Raw genomic sequence first — 16,816 nt, forward strand, 5'->3', positions numbered from 1 at the left:
ATCTGGGATCGCTGGGATTGTTAAGCTCTGTTTGTATTTATCACTTTTACTCAATGTGGGATAATTTAATCAGCATGGTATTTTCAATGTCTGGAACTCCTATGTGCTCCAGGGTGTATTTGGGGGTGGAGGATGGGGCATACCAATCACTTCTTGTTGGGTCATTGTGGTTCCTTGTCTGGTGAAACTCAGACCAAGTTCTTCTGTATATCAAATATTCAAAGGTCAAATTTAATGTCAGAGAAATGTACATAACATACATCCTGAATTGCATCAGGAGTAACTTCAGTTTGTCAAGATTCTCTGTTGCTTGCCTGAGCTCTTGTTAGTTGTTCTAGTTAATTGTTGATATCCTCAATTTTGCTTGAATTGCTGAAGTGTCCTTAATCCCTGCTGTTGAGTTCATTTATGAATCTGACGGGTTTCGATTTCTCCGCAGACCTACTCCAACAGCTCTAGCAAACCTGTCTTCAAGGTCACCTCAAGTTCAGGTGCAACACTCAGCTCCCTTTTTTTTCAACAAATCATACTTTCCCCAAAGAAATCCCAATAATCCACAAATCTCAAATCCTGCCCCTTGCACTAATTCTTCATCCAAACGTTAATCTGCCATATCATCCTATTCTTACCCTCACTCGCACTTGGCACAGGCATAAGATTCCTGTGATTTCAGAGTCTTGACTTGGTTGTGACTGCCTCCCTGGAGTTCCTGTCAATTAAACACTCATGACACATAGCCCACTCAACTCCAGTTCCATAACACCATCTAAGGAGCTGCAGTCAGATGCACCTTGCAGGTGTAGTCATCAAGGAAACAAGATATCCCTCCTCCATCATCGAGGACCACTACTATCCATCCATGCTCTTGCTGCTATCATTGGGGTGGAGGAACAAAGCCTTGGGTTCCATACCACCAAGTTTTGGAATAGATATTATCCCTCCATTCAGCTCCTGAACCAGCATGGATAATTTCACTCACCTCAACTCTGAACCGATTCCATAACCTTTGGACTTGCTTTCAAGGACTGTACAATACATGTTCTCAGTATTAAACATTTATATTTGCAGATTGTTTTTGTCAGTCTTTGTGTGTAGTTTTTCATTCATTCCATTATATTTCTCCATTTACAGGGCCGATGGGATTTGTCCCAGGTTATTGAAGGAATGAGATTGCTGGGGTATCCACGGTATCTTTGTGTCCTTTCCAGCCACAGGTCAGTCCCAGAGTACTGGCTAGTGATTAATGTACCTCTATTTAAGAAGGAAACAAGGGGAAATCTTGGGTACTGTAGACCAGTGAGTATCACATTAGTTTTAGGGACATTGCTGGAAAAAATTCTAAGAGACAGGATATATGAGCATTTGGAAACCCATGGCCTAATTAGGGGGAGCCAGCATGGCTTTATGCAGGATAGGTCATGTCTTACCAACTTGATTGAGTTTTTTGACAAGGTGACAAGAGAGAATGATGAAAGCAAAGCAGTGGATGTTATCTATGTGGATTTTAGTAAGGAGATTGACAAAGTCCCTCATGGGAGGCATGGGATCTATAGCAAATTGTCTGTTTGGATTCAGGATTGGCTTGCTCATAGAAGACAAGGTATTGGTTGAAAAGACTTATTCATGTTGGAGGTCTGTACTTAGTAGTGTTCTGCAGATGTCTGTGCTGGGACCCCTGCTGTTTGTGATGTATGTAAATGACCTGGATGAAAATGTAGATGGGTGGCTTAGTAAATTTGCAGATTTGGTGGAGTTCTGGATCATGAAGAAGACTGTCAAAGAATACAGCACAATATTAATCAGTTGCAGATATGGGCACAGAAATAGCAGATGTAGTTTAACCCAGATAAATGAGAGGTGTTGCGCCTTAGTTAGGAGATAGTACATTGTTAAGGGCAGAGAGATCTTGGGATCCAAGTTCATAACTGCTTGAAAGTGGCTACACAGGTCAATAGATTGTCTAGGAAGGCTTATGGAATGCTTGCAAGACATTAAGTTCAAAAGTCAAGAGGTTATTTTGCAACTTTATAAAACTCTGGTTAGGCGACGTCTGGGATATTGCACACAGTTTTGGTCACCCCACTACAAGAAGGATGTTCATGCTGTGGAGAGGGTATGGAAGAGGTTTACCAGGACATGCTATCATGGGAGCCTGGATAAACTTGGGCTGTTTTTTCTGGAGGCTGAGGGAAGATCTGGTAGAGGCTATAAGATTGAGAGGCATAGAGTGGACAGAGCGTATCTGTTTCTAAGGTTGAAATGTCTAATGCCAGAAGGCATGCATTGGAGGTGAGATGGTTTAAAGGGGGGGGGTGTGAGGGGTAAGTTTTTTTTACTCATGTATGGAATGCACTGCCTGGGATGGTGGTAGAAGCAAATACATTAGAGGCTTTTAAGAGGCAGTTGGATTGGCACGTGGATATAAGGAAGCTGAAGGGATATTGACATTCTGTGGATAGGAGTGATTAGAGTTTGGATGTTTTTGATTTGCTTTGTAGTCAATCAGCACAACACGGTTCCTGTGCTCTACTGTTCTGTTCTATGTACTGTGAATGGCTGAAATTAAAGTAGCCTCAAGGTTGTATATGGTGACATGTAAGTACTTAGATAATAAATTTACTTTAAACTTTGACTTCCCACGTTGTGCAAGGGGAGCATGCACTGAGTGGAGCTCCATTCTCACTGTTCTTCCTAAGCAATAATAAAGAAAAGGAAACCCACTTTGGCCTGTTTGGCTGCACTACTTTGACCACTACTAATAACATTGTGCAATTCTTTTTTTTTGAAAACTAATACCTCTTTCTCATCATAATGGTACAAATGAATCAATAATTTAACTTCCACCATATTTATGATGTACCTAAAACTTAATAATGGACTTATTAATGGACTGCTGGACTCCAATCTCCTTTCACTTTAATTCAAAATTACATCAGATCAGATAAATATTAAGTGGAGATTTGCGGCAAATATGGCTATATAATATATATATATAGAATCTAAAACACATCTTATGGAAATGTTTGATGATGAACTTCAATAAAAAATAACTTACAAAATAAAGAAAAAAAACCAATTACATCAGAAGCAAGCAAATGCCAAATCCCGTCAACATGAATCCGACAGCTGAAATTCCTGCTGAGGGATTGATTACCAGGTTGACCGAGTGGTCAACAGGGAAGGAGAATCCGACAGACGTCATAGCAAGGGTATCACGGTATTCGTCGAATGGTCGGTGGTCCAGCGATGTGATTGGTCTGTGGTCCAGCGACGTGATTGGTCGGTGGTCCAGCGATGTGATTGGTCCCTGCGCCCAGCGCAGGCGGGTTGTGCGTTCTCAGTTTGAAAAAAGCCGCGAACTGGCTGTCGATCGGGGAGTGCTGCTAATTAGCGTTTTTTGGGAAGTTGCTGTGTTTCCGCGTGAGCCGGATGAAGCGGTTGAGCTTCGCGCGCCAGGAGTCGTTGATCTGATCCCGGTCGGGGGTAGCAGCGAAGGCCGCTCGCCTCGTTTGTCCCGCACCCGTGCAGCCGCCGCCGCCGGGCGACTCGCCTCCACATGCACAGGCACCAGGAGCAGCGATGCCGTTCTCCTCAGCGCGGCGACAAGTTCCAGCGGAAAAAGCTGTTAGGAAATTCGGGCGCCTCCAACAGGGAGGCTGCCCTCTGGCCGCAACGCGAAGAAGCAGAAGGAAAAAACAAATTTGTAAGTGAATTAATTTTTTTTTTGTGAGGGGCTGTATGTGGGCAGTGCCTGCACGATCAGGAAAATCTATTCCTAATATTAAACGCCCTGCATGCTAGTAATTTTGTTTTACTTTACTGCTTAAAGATAATGGCCAAAGTTACCCCGCTGACATTGATGTCTACAGAACAAAACATTACTTTGAACAAATTCTGAGACGTTGATCGACGCATACAAAATACATTTCGTGTGTTGTTCCAGGTTTCCAGCATCTGTACTGAGATTTGTGTTTTCCTACCTTGATTATTCAGTAATGATCTTCCAAGATCATTGAATTCTGATCGTGATTTGTGGTCTTTTGGAAGACGTGCACCTCTTTTGCCACAAATTGAAACTTTGTATTTTATTAAAATGGGAAGTGTGATTGCCCAACTCGCGTATAATTACCGAATTCCTTCAGTACAGACAGATAGTACATACGATCGCTTGGCTCAATTTCAAAGACCCGCGAGTTGTCCCTTGTGTGTTAATCAACTAACATCCTTTCTTCAAAGATGTAATCACTGCGATCATGAATCTTGATGTGCGCTTCTTGCACATATGTATCATTATGGCAAGAATGTGAAGAATATGTGACGCTTGTACAGCGTGCATATTTTTTCTCTGCTGTCATACATTCAGTGGCCGCTTTACACGTGTACAGTACACGTCATTAATGTAAGTATCCAACCAGTCATTCCTGTGGCATTGCTGGCATGGTCAAGAGGTTCAGAATGGGGAGGAAATATGAATGAAGTGACCTTGACCATGAATGATTGTTGGTGCTAGACAGGGTGGGTTTTGAGTATCTCAGGAAACTGCTGATTGCCTGAACTTCTCATGCACAAGTCTCTGGGGTTTAGAAAATGGTGTGAAAAACAAACACAAAATTCAGTGAGTGGCAATTATGTGGGTGAAAACACTGTTAGAAACCGGAATGGCTAGATTAGTTCAAGTTGGTAGGAAGGTGACAGTAACTATAATAATCACGCAATACAAAAATGATGTGCTGAAGGCATCTCTGAATGCACATGTCGAACCTTACAGGAGGTACCTAATAAAGTGGCCAGTGAGTGTATACTGAGACACAGTGAAAAATTTGTCTTGCATATTGTTCATACTGACTGATTTCACAGTGCAGTTCTTGTGTTGACAAGCAGAACAATAGTCTTATCCAGATCGAAAGCTTTGGAATTGACATGACAAATTACTTAGACCTCCTGAGGCAGTAGAGGTGTTGGTGAGTTTTCTTGACCATGGCGTTGATGTGGTTGAACCAGGATAGGCATTAGTGACATTCACTTCTATGAACTTGAAACTGATGAGTGAAGTCACTGAAGAAAGTGTGCTATTCATAGCTTTCGGTCATGCTTTCAGTGTCTTCTGCCTTTGTGTTTGCTGTGGGTGTGTTTCCATCAACTTTGGTCAGGTCTGGTGTGGCCGGCTGGTGTTCATCTCTTGGGTTCTCTGTAATGATATGGTTACTGGGTACGCTTGATCTCCTGCTCTGTCTGTGGGAGCAACGAGAAGGTGAGTCGTATGGATTAACCTGAGTCCAGTGTTCCCACTGGCTGCCACGGTGAGTCTGCACAACGACACGGGTATCACTTGTTAGAAGGACCTGCTGTGGTCCTATACATCTGGTAGCAAACCCTGCCCTTTTAGGCAGCACCATCACCATGACTGGGTCACCTGGCTGTGTGAGGATGATCTCCTTTTCCTCCGGCTCTCTGATCAGCAACGTGCTGCTGTTGCTTTGCTCGGCTCTTCAGCACGTTAAGTTGGTTACAAAGGTCTTTCACATACTGTGTCATTCTATCCCTGTAAGCTCCTGGCTTCCCACAACCCGTAATTACCCCATAAAGGAGTGCATTGCTCGACCTATCAATAATTCTTAGGGAGTGAGACCCAGAGTGCAGTTTGAGGTTGCTTGCTGTCTTACCAAGATTCCTGGTAATACATCAACCCACATCTTCCCTGTCTCAGTTATAGCTTTGGCTAAGGTGTTCTTGATTGTTCAGTTCATTCCTGATCTCTGAGGGTGGTAGGCTATATGGGTCTGTTGTCAAACTCCCAGGTCAGTAGATTTCACTTTTCCTGTGAAATGTGCTCCCTGAACAGAGTTCTCCTGGACTAAGGTTCTGCACCCTGGGAGGATTTCCTAAACCAGAATCTGTGCAATAGTGCAGTCCCTTATTGGGAAAGACTCTACCTACCAGGTGAAGTAATCCATAATTACTAGACGGTAGCTTTTCTCATCTTTTGGCAGGGGCCCTGTGAAGTCTATCTGGATGTTTCCCCGGGGTCTCCTCAGCCAAAGCTGCTTTGCCAGCTGTGGCTTTCTGCTCTTACTGGGGTTATGCCGGGCACAAATGATACAAGGGTGGCAGAATTTCTTAACATCCCTGGCCACCACCAGTCCTCTCGGAGGGTCGGGATCACGCTTTGTCTTCCCTGATACATCACAACATGATATAACTTCAGTCGTTTCTGCTGAATTCATGGTGGGGCCACCACGACCCCTTCCTCCCTGTGGGTCCAGCTCCCACCTGGTCCCTCCTTTGCTCCCTTTCTCCTTCTCTTCTTCCTCCACCTCTTCATATAATTTTCCTAAACTGGCTTCAGTCTTTTCTTCCTGTACACTTACAATTCAAATTACTTCTTGTTCCTTTGCTGCCCTCTTGGCACTGATGTCTGCCCACCCATTTCCTTTCTGCTCCTCACTCTCCCCGTTCTGGTGAGCTTTTACTGCCACCACTGCTGGCAGACTCGTAGCTTCCAGCAATTCTTCTATTAGGTGTCTGTGCTGAATACCTGCGCCTGTTGAGTTTGCAAACCCTTGTTGAGCTCATGTCATCAGATAATGATGCATCACCCCAAAGGCGTACCAGCTGCCTGCGTACAGTGGGTTTGCTCGTCTGCCTTTCGTGCTGTGCTTCTACCTGGGCCAGGGGTCAGCAACCTTTACCACTGAAAGAGCCACTTGGACCCGTTTCCCACAGAAAAGAAAACACTGGGAGCCGCAAAACCCGTTTGACATTTAAAATGAAATAACACTGCATACAACGTTTTTTTTGCCTTTATGCTATGTATAAACAAACTATAATGTGTTGCATTTATGAAATTGATGAACTCCTGCAGAGAAAACGAAATTACATTTCTGCATGCAACAAAAACATTTTGAACTCCGAAAAAAAGACGTTGGGTTGAAGGTTACTTTTAAGTAAAATACTCAATGTCTATTTGAGTCCTTCTTGTATTTATGAAAAACGCTGAACTTAAATTTTCCGCCAGCAGCAAACCAAAAATAACGTCAGCCAGCTGTCAACCTGAAAAATAAAAGGACTATTTCAATGAACAATGAAAAAATATGAATATACGTAAAACAATAGGAAATTAAAATACTTATCATACTTGGTTAATTGGATTTCTGCTCCTGGACCTCAGCGCACAGCGTCTGCACATCAGGGCTGTATGACGTCACCTTCATCTTTACACAGGATCGCAAGCTGTCATCTGTGAGGCGTGCGCGATGTTTGTTTTTAATAAAGTTCATGTTGGAGAACACCTGCTCACATACATATGTGGATCCAAAGATCGACAGGACTCCAAGCGCATACTTTTTAATGTTTACATAAATGTCGGGGATAGCATTCCATGTTTCAAACACAAGTTTGTCTGGTTTAGGGAGGTTTTCAGTATCACTCCATTTGTGATTCTGAGCAAGAACGGCCTTCTGACGGGCAACATCTTCAAGGTCTGCTGTCAAGTGTCTAAACTTGGACACCCATATGTCTTTGTCGGCTATGTCGGCCAGTTCCATCTCAAGATCAGGTTTACTCACACCTGCCAATGCAGTCGTATTCAGTAGAGATGAATCGATGCTTAGGGGAGTGACCGGGAAGGATAATGTGTTTTTTTTCCTCTCTGAACTCACAGAAGCGTTTCCCGAACGATGTTTGCATTGCGATGATTGCAGAATGTAAATACTCCGAATTTATCATGTCGTGACCTTGTTTGAACTCTCTCAAATTGGGGAAGTGAGACAAAGTGCCTTTCTGTCAATCTCTGGCAAGCACTGTCAACTTGCGCTCGAATGCCAAAACATCCTCCAACATGTATAGGGCTGTACGTCCTTTCCCCTGAAGAGCTGTGTTCAGCGTGTTCAGGTGCGCTGTCATGTCTACCATGAAGTGTAGCTTTTCCAGCCCTTTGCTGCCCAGGAAAGTTTTCACTTCTTCCAGACACGCGACAAAGCGTTTCAGCACCTCCCCTCTGGACAGCCACCGGACTTTGTTGTGCAGCAGGAGATCAGAATATGCGCTTTCCAGCTCGTCCAGTAACTAACGGAATTGATGGTGATTTAAACTTTTTGCCATTATTTTATTGACAATCTGAATGACAACATCCATTACTTCTGTGCATTCCGGAGGAAATGTTTGAGCACGCAGTGCCTCTTGGTGCAAGATGCAGTGTAAAATCAGCAGCTTTCTGTCCAGCGACTTCTGCAGTAAAGCCACAATTCCCTTGTGCGTTCCCGTCATATTCGGTGCCCCATCAGTAGCTACTGACACCAGGTGGGTAGTCTTTATTCCTTTGGCTCTTAAACAATTCAAGACAGCCCCGTGTTTGGTCTTTTAGAGGTATCAACTCAATCAGTTCTTCCTGTGGCCCAGCAGAGTTTACATACCGGCAGAACAGCGCTATTTGTTCAATATCACCTTTGTCTTTAGACTCGTCACAGGCAATCGAGTAGGCCACAGCTGAATTGATGTCTTTAATTTGCTGTCTTGTGATGTCTTCTGCCATTTTTATGGTTCTGTCTTTGACAGTCTTTGCAGAGAGGGGCATATCCCTGATTTTCTGCACAATTTCACTCTTGTTTTTAAAGTCAGTGAATAGATGTTCTGAAATCTTAATGAAAGATTCTTTTATATATTCACCATCTGTAAACTGCTTCCCATGCCTGACTATTTCCTGAGCGGCAATATAACTAGTGTATGTCGTTGGTTTTCTGGACTTCATTCATTGCTTGAAATGATTTTTGCTCAGATCAACCTTCCGCATCAGTTCCGAAACGGCTTTTTTTCTCTCATCTCCATCCAGATATTTTTGAGCAAAGGCTGCGTGTTTATTCTGGAAATGCCTTGCAACATTTGACTTTTTGTTGTTTGCTAGTTTCTCATTGGATATTAAGCATACCGGTAAACCAGTCTCGTCAACAGTGAAAGCAAATGAATCTGTCCACGTATCATTAAACGTTCTGTTTTCTTCAGTCACTTTTCTTTTTTTAGAATTCTCCATAGTTGGCCTACCTTGGATCGAAAAATTAAAGAAATCGCGCACTGACGGGTGTCAGGTATTGGCAGTGGTGACGTATATTAATAGCGATTAAAAACACGTTGTAGCGGTGTGCTCACGCAGTCAGTAAACTGCAGTCGAATAACTTTATTCGAACTAAACAGCCTTGCTTTTAAGCCTCCCTCAACCTGGCCCCCATGGGCGCGGATGCTGCAAAAGACACGTACTCACAAACCCCCGTAGGCTATCTCCCTTAGCCTGAATGCTGGCTAATTGTGAGCCTGTTCCAATGTGCTAGGAAATGGGTCGCCACAACGTCTTATTTAGATTGTACAAGATCACCATAATCTTCAAATTTAGAATTACATTTCAAAAACTAACAAACTAACATAAAATACATTTTAATTAAATACTGACCAATTATTTCCCAAAGCAACAGGGAGCCGCAGCACTGAGGTAAAAGAGCCGCATGTGGCTCCGGAGCCGCGGGTTGCCGACCCCCGACCTGGGCCATCAGTTCTGTCTCCTGAGCTGAGCAAGCCCCTGACAAGTGCTCCTGAAGCTAATTCTTCACCTGCTTCCTTTACCACTGCCCACCCAATTCGTGGCTTCCTGTCTATGTATGCCTGAGATCCATCTATAAAAAAAATCCCTCAGCTTCCCTTTCCAGAGGTGTTTCCTTCACCCCGATGTCATCTTCTTGCTCTATTTCCATTTGGCACTCGTGAGCCTCCCCTCTGGGATCCTGCTTGCAGGATTCCTTCCAGTGACCCTAACTATCATTACTGTCTTGTCAATAGCTGTCAGTGTGTCAGTTTCTATAGGATACCACTTACTGGGTTTATGTAGGCTGCCCCCTCCCCCCCATTTTAACTGGGTTTATCTTTATTCGACCATGATCTTGCTTGTATCTAGCCCATGCTGTTGGGAGCAGCTGACGAAGTAACTCATGGACACCATTGTGTCTCCAGTCCCTGATTGGAGTGGCTGCAGCTATGCTGGCTATGCTGTATACTCTGGTCATATATGCTCGCTACCCCTGACTTGTCCATATTGTTTTTCCCTTTCCTGAATCAATAACGGCCCCTGCTTCCCTTAGGAGTCTCTTCCAAGGATAGTATTGTCCTTACTTGGACAGACCCAGAAATACAATGGAAGCTGCACGCCACCAATTTTGAGTATCTGTGACCTGCTGCTTTCTGCTTTCAGCGTTTTTCCTTATACACTTGTAATAGAAATAACCTGTCAGGGTGTTGGCGAGGGCTAGCTCAGTTATCGATACCAATGCCCCGTACCAACGTGCATATTGCATTGGCGGCCCCTAACAGTTCTGCTGTGTTCATCCGCAGTCACCAGCACTGGCAGTGGAGGCTGCCCCCTCATCTTTTTCTGACCAAGAAGCTGTCTTCACCAGCTCTATGATCTGATCGACAGATTGATAGACTGGCCCCTGATGGGGTGAAAGATTGTGTGTCTGCCATGACTTTCACCTGCTTTTTTTTTTACTCTGCCTTTAATCGTGTCCTGAAAGGCCACAGCTGTGAATATCAACTCTTTTACCCTCCCACATCCATTCCAGCAGTTCCTTGGTACGTACCCTGGCTGCCGGCACACAAAACAAATCCTCTGTGAGGTCACAGCAGCTGTGCCCATTATAGCACTTCACGATTTCCCACATACTTACTGTGATCTATTGTACTGGCCCATGAAACTATCACAGAGTTGGTCGACCCCTCCACTGTCCCGAAATCTAAAACTTCTTGGTGGATTGAGTTCAGGCTTTCCTTCACTTTTAGGTAGATTGGGTCTTCCCTCCCCGGATTATCCACCCAAGGTGAATACTCTTAGCTCGATATTTGTGTTCTGCATAATCCATGGCTGTCTCACAGTTCTATGAATCAATGCTATTATTGTTCCCCATTACTCTCACCTCCTCTCGTTGCTGCCTCACTTCCACTTTAAAAGAGCGATATCTTTCTTCGTTGCTGAAATTCCTTGTAAATCTTTAGATGAATCTGGTGAATCTTGTAAATCTGCTGAATTTCAACTATTTCCCCGAGTTTGTACCAGAATTCTGAATTCACACATGTGACTAAATGAAGGCAACTCTGACAAAATGCTCTGCTTCTCCCTGGGGGTGAAGGGCTTATGAATGCTTGTAATTGGGGTCAAGGACTGGCTCAGATCATTGGGGTTCTTGACCTGACATTACCTGACCTCAGTTGATGCCATCCTGACAGATATATCTGGGTAAAACCCCTGTCTGTGTATTCCCACATACACAAAATATAAACAGTACATACTATACGTAAAAACTGCAGAGTACATGCTTCTCAATCTGCCATTTTTGTGCACCCAAATGCATGCCTTTGCATCACACTCTCAAAATGCGTATGCTAAAATGTAGCTCCCGCATTGAGTATGCATGCCCCACTGGCATCCTGAAACTTCAATAGCTACCCTTTGCTACTTGTGGCTCCCGCTCACTAAATTAAATGTTAATAATCTGTTCAATGTATTTATGGAATGATCTAACCTTTTCATCTGTGAGATGTGCGATTTTGGAGTACCCAGTGGTCTCCCTGATTCTAAATCTGCAGGAAGTGCACCCAACTTTAGCTCCTGACTGAAAAGGTCGAGAAACAGGAGCTGGAACTGGATGTACTCAGGACCGTCTGTGAGGCTGCAATCATCAGAAGTGAGTCTTAGTTGAGCCAATAAAAAGAAGTGGCGTGTAAGTGGAGCAGCCATTGTATCAGCAGGCCAGTGTTTGAGTGGTCAAGCTTTGGCTCAACGAGCTTTGGCGAGAGCAGATGTAAGCTAAAGGTGGGGAGTTTGAATCATTTAGTTGATTCTAAATTTAAGTTTAAGAAGTTAGAGCTAAAAGTGTAACAAGTGCAGACAGGATGATAGTTAAGGCAGTGGAATGCTCCTCCTGTAAGATGTGTGATTGTAGGGTGCTAAGTGGTCTCCCTGACAACTACATCTGCAAGAAGTACACCCAACTTCAATTTCTGACTGGCAAGGTCAAGGAAATGGAGCTGGATGAATGCAGGACCACCTGGAGGCCAAAAACCATAGGTAAGATGTTTATGGACATAGTCACAACCAGAGTGCAGGCTCCAAAGTAGATTGGTGACCTCTATGAAAAATAAGAGGAGTAAGCAGTTAGTCCAGGGTTCTCTTGTGTGTCCATTCCCTTCAACAACAAGTATACCCCTTGGATACTGCTGGGAGGTGGGATGACGACCCAGCAGGGCACAACAACAACAACAGCAGCAGCAGCAGCTAGGCCAGTCAGAGTGTTCAGTTCTGAAGCTCAGCAGTGAAGGGAAAAGTCAGTCAGAGTGATAGTGATGGAAGACTCTGTAGTTAGGAGAATGGACAGCAGATACTGTGGCTGCGAAAAAGAAGCCAGGATAGTATGTTGCCTTCCAGGTGCTATGGTCCAGGATGTCTCAGTGGCTGCAGAAGATGGTCAAGAGGGACAGTGGAAAGGGAGAAGAGGTCCTGTGCAGTGAGTATAGTGAGTCAGTGAAGAGACTGAAGAGCTGGACCTCCAGGGTAGTAATTTGTGAATTACTCCCAATACCTTGTGTTAGTCAGGAATAGGGTGATAATTCAGATGTCCAGTATCTTTTCTATCTGAAGGAGTGGTTCAAAAGGCAGATCATTGGTAGGAGCTTGATATCAAAGAATACACTTTATATCAAAAGGACAGGCAGAGAGTGTGGGGGTAGCTCTTAAAAATTATATCAAATCATTAGGAAAGAGGTGACAAAGGATTGAGACATGTGAAACCTTGTGGGTAGAGTTAAGAAACTGCAAGTGTGAAAAGTCCCTGATGGGAGTTGTATACAGACCTCTGAATAGAACATGGAATAGTACAGTACATTTCAGGCCCTTTGGCCCACAATGTTGTGCCCTCAAACCCTTCCTCCCATATAACCCCCCACCTTAAATTCCTCCATATACCTGTCTAGTAGTCTCTTAAACTTCACTAGTGTATCTGCCTCCACCACTGACTCAGGCAGTGCATTCCACGCACCAACCACTAATATCCTCTAAAAAACCATCCTCTAATATCCCCCTTGAACTTCCCTCCCCTTACCTTAAAGCGATGTCCTCTTGTACTGAGCAGTGGTGCCCTGGGGAAGAGGCGCTGGCTGTCCACTCTGTCTATTCCTCTTAATATCTTGTACACCTCTATCATGTCTCCTCTCATCCTCCTTCTGTCCAAAGACTAAAGCCCTAGCTCCCTTAATCTCTGATCATAATCCATACTCTCTAAACCAGGCACAGATTAGTTAGTCAGATGTATCAATATTTAAGTGAATTAGAGACATGAAAGAGGAGTTGGTAAAAGTTGATTGGAAAGGGACATTATCAGGGATGACAGCAGAGCATCAATGGCTGGAGTTTCTGGGGGCAAACCAGTTACAGGATAGATTCATTTCCAATGATGTAGTATTATACCGGGAGGATGAGGCAACTGTGGTTGACAAGGGAACTCAGACAGCATAATGGCCAAAGAGAGGGCTTAAACAGCAAAAAAATAGTGGGAAGTTCAGAGTTCTATGATGTGGAAACTTTTAAAAGCTAACAGAAGGCAATTTAAAAAGCCAGAAGGAGAGGGAAGATGAAATATGAGAGTAAGTTAGCCAATAATATAAAAGGGGACACCAAAGGGTTTCTCAGATTTATAAAGAGTGAAAGAGAGGTGAGAGGCCTGCTGAGTTCTGCCAGCATTTTGTGTTTTTTATTTATTTCCAGCATCTGCAGATTCACTCGTGTTGCCTGGAGAGGTAGTAATGAAAGACAAAGGCATGGTGGACAAACTTAACTTGTGCAACACAAACAAATGCTGGAGGAACTCAGCAGGCCAGACAGCATTTATGGAAAAGGAAACAGTTGACATTTCACCCTGCTGAAGGGTCTCGGCCTGAAATGTCGATTGTACTTTTTTCTGTTGGTGCTGCCTGGCCTGAATTTCTCCAGCATTTTGTGTATGTTACTTGGCATAGACTCATTTCTAAGTGGGGAGCAAATTCAGAAATCAGAGGTTGACAGGGACTTCAGAGACCTTGTGCAGGATTCCCTAAAGGTTAACTTGCAGATTGAGTTGCTGGTAGGAAGGCCAATGCAATGTTGCTGTTGATTTCAGGAGGACTAGAATATAAAAGCAAGGATATAATGCTGAGGCTTTTAAGGCCTCGGTCAGACTATACTAGGGAGTATTGTGAGCAGATTTGGCCTCCTTAGTCCAGAGGAAGTTCATGAGAATGATAGCAGGAATGAAAGGGTTAACATGAGCATTTGATGACTGAGCCTCTACTCGTTGGAGTTTAGAAGAATGAGGGGAGATCTGATTGAAACCTATCAAATATTGAAAGGCCTAAATAAAGTGGATATGGAGAGGAGAGTCTATGATCAGAGGGTATATTCTTAGATTAAACGGACATCCATTGTAGTGAACTACATATACCTGTCTGGACATGCCCCCTGCTGACTGCTCCTGTGGCTCCTCCCACAGACCCATGTATAAAGGCGATTGAGGCCTGAGCCCGGCCTCTCAGTCTCCAGGATGTAGTATGGTGGTCAGCCACTGCTTGTTCCTTCTTCCAGTCAATAAAAGCCGATATCTCGCCTTTACGTCTCAGAGTGAGTTATTGATGGTGCAGCATCCATTTTGAACAGAGATGAGGGATTTCTTTAGCCTGGGGGTGGTGAATCTGTGGATTTTATTGCCATGGACGCTGTGGAACCCAAGTCACTGGTTATAGTATTTAAAGCTGAGGTTTATATATTCTTGATGAGTACGGCACTCTCCCATTGGGCAGAAGATACAAATGCCTAAAAGCAGATACCACCAAGCTCCAGGACTGCTTCTACCCATTATGACAAGACTATTGAATGGTTTCTAATACCATAAGATGGCCTTTTGTGCTCAGAATGTACCTCATTATGAATCAGTAATTAGACTTTGAAACTAGTCTTAAAAGCAACAACATATGCATAATGAAACTGGAAGCCCTATTTTACTGCAGTCATCTTACAAATACAGGTAGGTCTTCCACCTCTGCTTTATCTGCAGAAAAAACAGAATTTCCTGGGAGTCAACCATTTTAATTCCTATCTCCATTCCCTTTCTGCCATGTTGGTCCATGGCCACATGTTCTGCCATGATGAGGCCACTCTCAGGTTGGAGGTGCAACACCTTGTGTTCTGTCAAGGTAGCCTCCAACCTGATAACATGAACATTGATTTCTCCTTGCAGTAATTTTTGTTTTGTCTTTCTCTTCCCTTGTCTTCTATTGCCCACCTTGGCCTCTTGCCTCTTTTGCTCAGCTGCCTAGCACCCCCTCCCTCCATGTTCCCCCCTCCTTTTCTTCCCCCATAATCCACTCTCCTATCTGATTCCTTCTTCTCCAGCCCTTTGCCTTTTCCAATTACCATCTCCCAGCTTCTTACTTCATCCCCCTCCCCCACCCATGTGGCTTCACCTATCACCTTCCAGCTTGTCCTCCTTCCCCACCCCCCAGCTTATTTAGGCATCTTTCTCCCTTCTTTCCAGTCCAGATGAAGGGCCTCAGTCTGAACCGTTGACTGTTACTTCACTTCCATGGATGGGCCTGACCTGCTGTGTTCCTCTGCTGCTCTAGATTTCCAGTATCAGCACCATCTCTTGTTTATGGTTGCCTTGTTGTTTTCTTAAAAAGCCTACCAATCCTCTTAGCTTTCCATTAATCTTTGCTACATTGTATGCTGTCCTTTACTTTTATCTTGTACCTTTACCACTTCACCCCTTAATCTGTTATATTCCAGGGAATTAAGTCCTAGTCTATGCATTTCCTCTTGTTAGTTATGCTCGCAAGTCCAGTCCACATCCTAATAAATCATTTCCGCATTCTTTCCAGTTCAAGAAAATCCTTCCTGTAAAAGAGTGACCAAAACTGTACACAATACCCCAAGTGTAGCCTCACCAATGTGTTAGCTACTACAACACAATTTCCCAACTTCAATATTCATTGCCCTGCCTAATAAACAATAGACAATAGGTGCAGAAGTAGACCATTCGGCCCCTCGAGTCTGCACCGCCATTCTGAGATCATGGCTGATCATTCACTATCAATACCCAGTCCCTGCCTTGTAAAGCCTGGTGGGCTCACACCCCCATTTACTTGTGATGCTGCTTTTGGCAAGCTATGCACTCGGACTTGCAAGTCCTTCAATTGCATTACACTCCCCAGGCCCAACCATTCGCTGTGTGATTCCTACCCTGGTTTGATCTCTGTAAATGCAGCACCTCGTTTAACTGGATTGAATGCCATTTGCCAATTCTCAGTTCACATATCCAACTGATTGAGATGTTCTTTTTAATTTTGAATCCTTTTATACTGTCTGCATCACCAGCTATTTTAGTATCATCTGTGAAAACCTGCAAGAAAATTAATCTCAGGTAGAATATGGTGACATCAAGTCAAGTTGCTTTTATTGTCATTTAGACCATAATTGCTGGTACAATACACAGTAAAAACGAGACAACATTTTTCAGGACTATGGTGCTACATGAACAATACAAAAACTATACTGAACTATGTAAACCAACACAAAAACTACACTAGACTACAGACCTATCCTGGACTGCATAAAGTACACAGAACAGTGCAGGCATTTCAATAAATAATAAATAAGACAATAAGCACAGCAGAGTGCAGTAGGTTGGTAGTCCGATGAGTGGCGGCATCCGGGATTCCATCCGTTTCTGTACGCTGAGTATATCGTTGCCACAGA

At 43.8% G+C, this 16,816-nt stretch overlaps 1 protein-coding gene across 1 annotated transcript in view; it reads left to right on the top strand.

Moving 5' to 3' along the window:
- Window positions 1-3,378: 3,378 nt before the first annotated feature.
- The window catches only part of LOC132391478 (protein diaphanous homolog 3-like), a 583,252-nt gene continuing 569,814 nt past the window's right edge, over window positions 3,379-16,816 (top strand). The window contains exon 1 of the mRNA XM_059964736.1: window positions 3,379-3,703. Coding sequence (XP_059820719.1) covers window positions 3,557-3,703 — 147 coding nt within the window. The 5' untranslated portion in view covers window positions 3,379-3,556. The remainder of the gene's footprint in view (window positions 3,704-16,816) is intronic.

Source organism: Hypanus sabinus, chromosome 3 (genome assembly GCF_030144855.1).
Source record: "Hypanus sabinus isolate sHypSab1 chromosome 3, sHypSab1.hap1, whole genome shotgun sequence".
NCBI classification, from domain to species: domain Eukaryota; kingdom Metazoa; phylum Chordata; class Chondrichthyes; order Myliobatiformes; family Dasyatidae; genus Hypanus; species Hypanus sabinus.